This window comes from Danio aesculapii, chromosome 21 (genome assembly GCF_903798145.1).
Source record: "Danio aesculapii chromosome 21, fDanAes4.1, whole genome shotgun sequence".
Lineage (NCBI taxonomy): Eukaryota > Metazoa > Chordata > Actinopteri > Cypriniformes > Danionidae > Danio > Danio aesculapii.
The window spans coordinates 32,006,307-32,017,544 of NC_079455.1; the positions used below are offsets into that span (position 1 = coordinate 32,006,307).

General features: G+C 34.5%; 1 protein-coding gene across 1 annotated transcript; it reads right to left on the reverse strand.

The window, feature by feature from the left end:
* Window positions 1-997: 997 nt before the first annotated feature.
* On the reverse strand, window positions 998-5,855 carry LOC130215060 (uncharacterized). The gene is made up of 5 exons (XM_056446947.1): window positions 5,733-5,855; window positions 2,560-2,671; window positions 2,290-2,440; window positions 1,496-1,630; window positions 998-1,184 (listed from the first exon to the last, which is right to left on the reverse strand). The coding sequence occupies exons 1-5, from the start codon at window positions 5,853-5,855 to the stop codon at window positions 1,091-1,093; spliced, it is 615 nt and encodes a 204-aa protein (XP_056302922.1). The 3' UTR covers window positions 998-1,090.
* Between the last annotated feature and the right edge of the window lie 5,383 nt (window positions 5,856-11,238).

Genomic DNA, 11,238 nt, shown 5'->3' on the forward strand with positions numbered 1-11,238 from the left:
CGCTGTTCACACAAACACTGCAACTCTGGGAAATTGAGTTTTAAAGCCTACTCGGGGAAGCAAGGAGAAAGTGTGGATATTGCGGTTTGATTGCTGTCCCAAACCAAAATTACAGAACAGATATGTTGTGTACAGTGTGTGTGCTAGCGTAAACAAAATAAACTTAACTTTGGGTTTTCTGTTGAACAATTTACGAAGGTAATATTCCGCGCCAAAATGCCAAAACATTACAACGGTCACTGGCTTTAAATGTAACCTACTTAACTTAAAAACATGTAGCAACTTTTGAAAAAAAAAAAACGTTTTATGTCTTAGATATTAACCTACATTTTATTTTAAAGGAAATTATAGCCTTCGTATTTTAAGGTGTAAATATCTTTTAAAAACATTAATATTTTGAATTTTGTATTGTGTTGTTGGCCAGAGGAGAAATGGTCGTGCCCAACTGAGCCTGGTTTCTCTCAAGGTTTTTTCTTTCACTTTTGTCAATTGGTGAAGTTTTGTTCCTCGCCACTGGCTTGCTTGGTTTTGGGACTTGTGGAGCTGCGCATCGATGGATTTGAACTTTCAGCAGTGAAAATTAAACCACACTGAACAGAATTAGCCTAAACTTCAACTCTTAAACTGGACTGACGCATTTTCAATTTACCAGAACTTCTATGTTAAGCTGCGTTGACACAATCTACATAGTAAAAGTACTATATAAATAAAGATAACTTGAATTGAATTGTTGTTGTTTGTTTGTTTGTTTTCACCACTATTTTAAGCCTGGCTATTTTAAGTGCATGTTTGCAAATGTAGACTATATGTTTTATTTACATTTTACAATGTAATGGGTGCCATGGTAATGTTTGCATAAGGCTAATAACACATTTAATGGGAACATCATAAACATTGTTTATTTGTCATGGTAATGCACATTTACTTAAAATTTAAATAATAGTGCTACAGTCGTTAAAGTGAAGTTGCACCCAAGCATTTATTACAAAGGCTGGATTCCCAAACACATAACATACCTCTGTAAAATGACATTATCATACTTAAAATAAATGGAAAAGGGGTATTAAAAAATCCAAAAACACTGTAGCTTTTAGAAGTGCTTTGCTTCTGACACAAACTGAGGGTGGATGATGTAGTGTCCCACTTTATAAGGTTTCACCACATGAAAACAGCTGTGCCCTTCACTGCAAACCAAAACATCTGGATTTAAAAAGGACAATCTCAGACATTCGTTATGTATTAACAGAGTCATGTTTATGCTAAAACACATAAAAACACAAACAGCTTTGCTGAATGACATGATTCATAACAGTGTGACTAACATGCTTCAAAGCCTATATAGTGCATATAATCTTAGTGCACATGTCTTACTTAGTTGTTTTATTATTTACGTATATAGTTTTATTAATTTATTTATTTTTTTATTGTCCTTAATTTATTCCTTCATGTATTTAATACATTTCTTTTATTTTTCAAAGACTTGGTAAGAAAATACCTGCAGTCAGTTGCGGATTTTGAGAGTGAGCTTCTGTTGTGATGGGTAATCTGGTGTTTGAAAGGTTTTAAAGATGGCTTGATCTCCATCTGCTGGTTCCAAGCTGATTTGATACGATCTGTGTCTGAATATTTTCTGACAAAAAAGAAGAAATTAAGAGTATGACAACTTATTTGAGAAAGAAGCAGTGCTTGCCACAAAACTGTAACAGTAAAATAATGTAAAAAATAAATAGCAACTCATTATGGGCATTCTATTCTCCACACTGCATTTTATTTTAAAGACACCCACATAAAAATACTATAGCAATTAATAATATTTAATAATTATTAATAGCAATAAATAAATACTATAGTATTTTCTAAATCACTTTATAGTAAAATATTCAATTAATCTGCTGTGGTAATTTAGTAGATACTGTGGTAACACAATAGCTATTGCAATAAACAAATGACCCGATACTACATCTACTTACAACTGTATAAATTATGCTACAAAACAACACTGTTTATTGTAGTAAAAAAAATTAATTATAATATAGTATTTACATTAATGTAGCATCAATTAACACAAATACTTGTATAATAAATGTTAAATTACTATAGTATGGTTTAAAAACTAAAAATCTATCTATCTATCTATCTATCTATCTATCTATCTATCTATCTATCTATCTATCTATCTATCTATCTATCTATCTATCTATCTATCTATCTATCTATCTATCTATCTATCTATCTATCTATCTATCTATTTAGTTATTTTGCTTTATACATAAAAACAAAGAAATTTACCCTTGTGCGTTTGTGATTATTGCATTGAAGTTGCGTTGTGGTTTGAGAAGTCTGGCAGCAGGTGGCAGTGTACACACTGCAGACGAGACCTCGGGCGCTTTACAGTCTTTTTGTAAACCCTGTATGGGTTGTCCATGTACTGTCTGCACATCTTGAGGTCAATAAAATAGATATCAGTTATATATTTGACATAAATATTCAACTCCCTGCATGATTTATCAGCAAAAGTTATTTTTTTGCATTGAGTGGCAGCACAGATTGCATTGATACCTGGATACTGGACAGATATGTGTCTGACTGGAGGTAGAAAAGAAACAGAAGTGCTTTGACTGTGTTTCCGTGACCCGTATCCAGTCTGCGGGGCTCGTGGCATCAGGAAGTCCTGGGTGACAAAAAGTATTCAGAAACCAACTCTAAGTGCCACTTAATAGCCTGTAACACTGTAACCAGCAGAGGTTAGATTGTTTTGCTAATACAGGTTGAGAGTCAAGCAACGATCCCTGTTCTGTGGTTTGGAAACAGTGTAACCAGAGCCTCAAAGCCCCCTACATGTAGGTTGTTTTGCAGAATAAGCCGCTAATGCTCTCCGAACTGCTGAAATATTAATGACTTGTCAGGTCACTTAATTTCCTGTTAGTTGAAAAATGTTGATTGTTGTTTACACTGTATTTCTAAACTCAATGCTGCATTTTAACGCATTTCTTTTGCTCATGACAAACCAAATGATTCATAGCTATCAAATAATGCTAATGGGCTATATGCACAGTTTTTTAGCCAATGATGAACTTCCAGTGAAAGCTTTATTTTCAATTTCATAAGGTTACTTTTACAGCATCAATGTAATTCATATAATCAGTTTAATAGACTTAAGCATCCATTTGGTTGTTAAAGCCTAAAAAAAGATGAAAGACGGTTTAAATGCAGGCGCCTTCATTAGCGACAGGCTAGTGTAGAAACTCCATTGCAAATACTGGGGTAATTAATTTCCATATTCAAAGACATGGTGTGGAAAAATATAATTTAATGCAGTGCTTCTTGTTTGGTCTGATACCAACTTTATATCGCACATCTAACAGGCAGTGAAGATCATTGTTTTTTAAAGAAATCAGATCTTAAATGCTGAAATTTTGTATGGGATGACAATTCACCGGAAGCCCTGACTGAAATTAAAAGCATATCCCCCATTGAGAGAAAAAATGATGAAGTACAAAAAAAAGCTTGTTTTTGCTTTCGACATAAGGTTATTTTTCTTACCCCACTGGCGGATTATTTAGCCTCTTTTAAGGAAAAACTCACTTAATATTGGCATATTATTTCTTAAAACAAGACAATATGTTTTGCTTGTCTAGAAAACGCTTCTTGATTTAAGAATTTCTAGATATTTGGACTAGAAACCAGAAAAAAAAACAATTAAGTAAGAAAAGCATTTTTGGCAGTGTGGGCCGCTTTTGGTGCTTCGGACCTTTTCATTGGTCATTTTTTTTCTTTCATGAATAAGGTCCAAGATTTAGAATAAAAGTTAGGCTACTTGTAAAATGGTTTTTCTATTTAACAATAGTAGGTCAATATACAATGGGTTATTTGCACAATTTAGGACAAATGTAAAATTGTGGCAAAAATTCTGGACCAATGGCAAATTCTGGACCTTTGTGAGTGGGGGGTAGGTCTTACAAACCACCCGAACCCTCCCTGGCTATGGACATGTATACATACAGTTGAAGTCAGAATTAATAACCCCCCTTTGAAATTTTTATTCTTTTTTTTATATGTTTCCCAAATTATGTTTAACAGAGCAAGGAAATTTTCACAGTATGTCTGATAATATTTTTTCTTCTGGAGAAAGTCTTACTTGTTTTATTTCATAATAAAAGCAGTTTTTTATTTGTTTAAAAGCCATTTTAAGGTCAAAATTATTAGCCCCTTTAAGCTGTATAAAACATCCGTAATGCGAAAAAAATTGTAAAATAACTGCCGTTATATTACAGAAAATTATCGTAAAATAACAGACGTTAAATTACAGAAATTTCTTTAAATGAAAGTTTCTGGTAAATTTCTGTAAATCAACCTCTGTTATAAATTTCTATAATTTAACAGCCATTATTTTACTTTTTTTTTTTTTTTATCGTAAAATTATGGATTTTTTTACAGCATTTTTTTTTTTGACAGAACAAACCATCATTTTACAATAACTTGCCTAATTACTCTAACCTGCCTAGTTAACCTAATTAACCTAGTTAAGTCTTTAAATGTCACTTTAAGCTGTATAGAAGTGTCTTGAAAAATATCTAGCAAAATATTATTTACTGTCATCATGGCAAAGATCAAATAAATCAGTTACTAGAAATGAGTTAATAACTACGTTTAGAAATTGGGGAACGAAATAAACGGGGGGATAATAATTCAGGGGGGTTAATAATTCTGACTTCAACTGTAATTGTATTTCACAATATTATTTTTTAATAAGAAAATAAATACAGCCCTGTCTAGCTGTCCGAAAAATCATTATGGACACAGATGAACATATTTATGTAAAATAACTTTCTTTTTATTGGCAACAAATGTTTACCTTGGAATTATAAGGTATCTGATTAAGTTATTTACTTATTCTGTGACAACTTTGTTTTACATTATCTGATATGATTTTATATAAAACTCATTTGTCAAACACACATACAATTATTAGTAAGACTCATCAAAGACTGTTTTTATTGAGAAAACTCAGCTCATTTAATGCTGAGAGAGTCATTCTTAAAACCTTTTAGTATTAGTTTGTTGAAAGTATTTTGTCCTTTTCCTTTATTTACTGGTTTCTTCACACCCTGAAATACATAAATAATCATCTCCAAGGCATTGTTAACTTGTGCTCAAAAATTTGGGGAGTTCCTCTGCAAAGTATTGTATCCTATTACGAACAGCAGGTGTTGAGGATGGCACATAAAATAATAGGAAATAGCACACACCCCTTAAACAAATATTTTGAGTGAATGCCCTTTGGGTAACGTCTAAGGATAATAAGATGTTCACAAATCGTTATGAATGTACTTTTGTGCTTGAAGCAATTTGGTAACGTAATAAATGTAGTTAATTAATGGATAATTATTTATTAATTATTATTATTATTATTTTTAATAAATTATTATTATCATTTTTCCCTTTTCTTTTCTTCTTCAGTTTTTGTTTGTTCACTTGATGTTAAGTGTTGGTGTTTATTGTGTTAAGTAAGTGTGTCATTCTTGTTATATGTAAAGCACCATGTCAGAATGAATTGCCCCAATGAGATTAATAAAGCTTTAAACTAAACCAAATATCACTTCTGTTGTATAAACTGTAAAAACATTAAAGCTCAACATCTAAAAAACACTCAGAATAAAAACACAACCTTACAATTCCAAAATGGCTCCATTGACAATGCATGTTAGTGATTATAGTTCAGTAGTGCTTACCGGCCGTGGATGAGGATTGTTCCTGCGATATGCAGAGGACGGTCTGGGCCCAATGGGTTTGACCCGAGCCGGGTAACTGAAATCCTCAGAGTAGGTGCTGCTGAAGTTTAGCCGAGGACCCATTTTCCTTGTGTACAGTATAGAGTGTGTCTGCAACTCCTTGACTTGTATCAACTCTACTCACTCCCTCCTGCTCTCCAGCGCCTCTGTTCTAGTGCTGTCAGTCTCCTCTTCCTCCCTTTCATATCTTAATCCCCCACTCCTTTCATTCTTCCATGGAGAATGCAGATTAATTCACTCAAACACACAAATTCTGTCATTGTTTATTCATCCTGCAGATTTGGAACCACATTGAGTTGAGTAAATGATGGCAGTGTGTTCCTCTCAGCTCTCATATTTCACTCGTTCATCACTCTGTCTGTTTTCGTTAGTATGTTTTGGCTGTCATTGACTTACTAAAAGATTAAACTGAAAGTTAAAATCACATTTGAAATCTTTGTGCACGCAAAATTCTGGCCCTCTTCTGTATTACACGCTCCAGTGAAGAGAGGAAAGGAGAGCTGGCAATTGGATAATCTGCATAGACATCCGTCTGTCAGCAGGATTCATGCGCTCCTGGTTTCGGTCCCCCCTGAGCCAGTGATCAATAATTCAAGCCTTAGATCCTGTGTGGCTTTTGTGGCCCTGTTTCAGTGGGGCCTGACTGAGAGTTGAACAGGTGAGATCTGTTAGCTGGTCTGGACAAATGCCAGAAAAAGAGCTGCAAAAATAGTTAGGGCAGATGTATAATTTTACTATTTAAAGGTGCCATATTAGTGCAATAATACAATGTGTTAAATTGTTCTCTGAGATCAACATAGTAGGTATGTGGCTTAGGTAAGAGCAAAAATCATCTAGAAATGGTTTTGTATGCTCATTTATAACCACAGGAATTACCGTTGAATGAAAAGGTCAGTTTGACCATATTTGGAAAGGCCATGCATATTAATGAGCACTGCTCTGATGCTCTGCAGCGTGTGTCAGTGCCTGCTCTCTCTCTCTCTCACCAACACATTGTGATACACACATGCAAATGTCCTTTATATTGGACACTTATTATTAAGCTATGCCGTATATCCAGATTTTTGTTCTATGGCACCTTCAAACTACTTAAAACTAATTTGACTGAATATGGACAGGTAGTTTCTCTAGAATATGACATTATACCAACTGCCCTGGCATGCATAGCCAAATAAGGTGCTTTTAGTCATGTTATGTTCCTTCTGGCAGATAAATGTGACTTTTTTTATATGAAACAGTAATAAGACTGTAATAATAATATTTTTCTGAGGTTTTATTAAATTACAAAAAAAAATGAATTTGCAGAATAGAAAAAAAAGTTTGGCCAACAAATGCAACGTGTTTGTTAAAATGAACTATTTTACCCTCAGAAAGTGTTAATTGAGTTAATTAAGTGTTATTAAAAAGTATAGGTGCTGTATGACATTCTTAAATAAAGTGTACTTACAGGATGGCCAATGCTGTATTTATTTGATAAATTATCCTTTGATGAATTATCATTCATTTTCTTTTCAGCTTAGTCCCTTCATTAATCAGGGGTCGCCACAGCAGAATGAACCACCAAATGTTCCAGCATATGTTTTACCCAACGGATGCCCTTCCAGCTGCAACCAAGTATTGGGAAACACCCATACACTCTTGCATTCACACACTACAGCCAAATTTAGCTTATTCAATTTACCTATAGCGCATGGATTTGGACTTTGGGGGGAAACCGGAGCACCCAGAGAAAACCCATGCGAACACGTGGAGAACATGCAAACTCCACACAGAAATGCCAACTGACCCAGCCAGGGCTCGAACCAGGAACCTTCTTGCTGTGAAGCGACAGTGCTACCCACTGAGCCACCGTGTCGCCTTTTTTATATCTATATATTTTTAAATATCACACTTCAGTTTTATCACCAATTTTCATTATTAACTTGTTTGTTACCTGCCTTTTATTTAGATATTGGCTGTTTATTAGTACCTATAAAGTACATATTCTGCATGATCTTATTCTACCTCAACAGGTAAGGGCTTACTATTATTAATGGCAACTGTACTTTAAAATAAAGTGTCACCAAACGATGCTTAAATGTGCATTTAAAATCCTTAATTCATCAAGTTTTATAATGTTTTAAAGAAGTGCACTTATGTTCACTAAATACCCTTTCTCTGTGAATGAATTATACTACAACCAGAACAATGTTTAGCCATTAGACTCTGCAGTAGTACTAGCCTATATGATACGTTAGGAGAATTTGTTCATGTCTTTGTAGTAGCCACGGTGTTATATATGACAGTAATGAATGACTTATCCAGTATGAATGAAAGGAGTTCTTCATTCATAAGTCATTATCATCATTTAACCGAGCATTTGGCACTCGTACACAGCTCCTGTCAGCACCACAAAATATCCTCCTTGTCAGTGCCAGCACAAGTAAATCAAATACGCCATCAGCCACCTATTATGCAGAGGAGAGCTTTCAGGATTGTCAAATAGTTCTACAGGGAGAAACAGTATATACATGCATAATTAATAATATGAAAGAACCCTGAAAGGTGGTTTCTGTCCAGTTCCTCTTTTAAAATAATCCCTCAAATGAAATTTAAAAATCCTATGCTTAGGGCTTTTCACACTTGAAATAACTGACAGGGTCATTTTGAACCCGAGGTAAACAGAATTAGGTTATCTTGTTTAACATTTTACACTTAGCTTTAGGTTAACAATTAATCCTGGTCTTTCACATTCTTATGTTTCTCTTAAACTCTTCAGTTAATGCACTTATTTGCCAAAATGACTCAATGTCATTGATTAAACAAACACAACTTTCTACTTATACTGTTCACGAGTTTTGAAAATTACACAGTATTTAACTGTAATATGAATTGTATATTACTGTAGGACAGTTATGCGGTATGTTACTGTATTTTAAAGTTACATTGTAAGAAATTACTGTATTTTAGGGTTACGGCTTACTGTACTGTATTTTACAGTAAAGATATACATACAATTCTGTAAATGCAAATTGAGCAAGATAAATGGTGCTGTAAATGTAAATACGGTATTTTTGCTGTAACTGATTTACAGTAAGTTACTGGTGAACTGCTGCCAGTATGTTACTGTAGATTCTACAGGTAAATGTTAATAGTGTATTTATAAGAGCTCTAAGCAATGCATAACATCATACTATAATTTTTTTTCTGAATGAACTTTTCAAACTGCAATAGTAAGATTTAAAAATGATGTCTTCTTCACTCTAGTCGCATTCCCCACTTGACATTTTTATTTCCAATCTCAGCTAACAATTTTAGGTTATAAAAATGTTCCTGTAACGTTTCCATTAAGTTAAAAACGTTTTGTTTGAACGTTATTAAAACATTAGTATAACATTCAAATTTATTAGTAATTTATTAGTAATTTATAAGTTATTGTTTGGTTATGAGAATATTATTAAAATGTGTTTAGAACGTTTATTAATTACTTATAACACAAACTACAAACATTATGCAATTACAAATAACACAAACTAGAAACAAAATGTCTACAAACACTAAGGGGCAACACAGTGGCTGGCTTGAATCCCAGCTGGCTCAGTTGGCATTTCTGTGTGGAGTTTGCATGTTCTCCCCTTGTTGGCGTGAGTTTCCTCCGGGTGCTCCGGTTTGCCCCACTGTCCAAAGACTACTATAGGTGCACTATAGTTGAATTAAATAAGCTAAATTGGCCGTAGTGTATGTGAGTGACTGAGTGTGTATGGACACTGGGTTGCAGCTGGAAGGGCATCCGCTGTGTAAAACATATGCTGTGGTGATTCCGCTGTGGCGATCCCTGATGAATAAAGGGACTAAGCTGAAGAAAAAAATGAAAGGAAAATGAACACTATACAAAAACTTTTTTGATAACTTTCAGAGAACCTTTAGAGAACGTTAGCCAATGTTACGAGAACGTTCCCTGTTAGTTAGGGATACACCGTTTATTTGACCATTCACAGCATGTGTGAGACACATGATTATCTGTGAGTTGTAAAGCATAGCAGTAACATTTTAAAGGCCTGTCTTAATGCCGCATTCCAGACATAATCGGAGCTGGGATTTTCATCATTGAAATATCCCACCTCCAACCTCAATGCATTGTTTAATTGGTGTTCCAGACCCTTTTTCCAAATAGGAAGTAGGGAAAAATTCTAATTCTGAGCTGTCTGAAAAACATTATTATAGTTTAGAGTGTTTTTCACTTACCATCAAGATTTTGTTAGTTTCTCGTATTCTCGTATGCACGGCCATTGTGGATATACATGGATGTAAAGAACAGCATGAATGCGAATACATTGTTCTGCTGTCTAAACCACAGAAAACTTGTGTAAACTGCTAAATTATATAGAGAAGGACTTTGTAATCAGGAAAAGTGCGATGTTTTGACAAACTGAATTTAATAAGCACTGCTTGATTTGTTAGAACTTTTGGCAGTCGTTAGTATATGATCTTATCACCCCAATTTTATCCTCCTAACACTGGCTGCCTGTTAAGTTTCATATTGGTTTTAAAATATTACTTCTTACCTATAAACCTTTAAATAATATAGCTCCTGTGTGTCCAACCAACCTCCTGTTTCACTACAATTAATAACCCTCTCTTTAAGATCTCAAAACTCAGGACTTCTGGTAGTACCTAAAATAGCAAAGTCGAGTAAAGGAGGTCGAGCCTTCTCATTTATAGCTCCTAAACTCTGGAATAGCCTTCCTGATAATGTCTGAGGCTCAGACACACTCTCGCAGTTCAAAACTAGATTAAAGACCTATCTTTTTAGTAAAGCATACACTCAATGCATCACATAGCGGTATGATGCATGAATGTGCTCCACGCATCTCGTTTAAATACACTATGAACAGCAGCTACGCAAATTATTCTCTTTATTCTCTATTTTCCCCTGGGGATACTCATCCCGAGGCCTCCATTTGGCCATAGCAGAAATAGTTGTGCCCATGGTCGAGCCTGGTTTCTCTCGAGGTTTTTTATCATTCACTTTCGCCAATTGGTGAAGTTTTTTCCTCTAAGGCTTGCATAGTTTCGGGACTTGTAGAGCTGCGCATCAATGGATTCTTCTTTAGTGTTTGGACTCTCAGCAGTAAATAATAAACCACACTGAACTGACCTAAACTAAACTGAACTGAACTTAAACTCTGAAAACTGAACTGACACTGTTTTAATTCACTATAATCTTCTATGCGAAGCTGCTTTGACACAATCTACATTGTGAGCGCTATAGAAATAAAGATGAACTGAACTGATATGAATTAAATAGTACTCTACATGTATTTTTTTTTCAGTCTAAATTAGTACAGCCCAAAGCATGACAACAAGGGATCATTTTCAGCAGCAGTAATCAGCAAAAATAGTCATTTAGTACAGTGGCATAGTTTACGTTTTGATCTCCGATAGTGGCCGATAGTGACATGTTGTA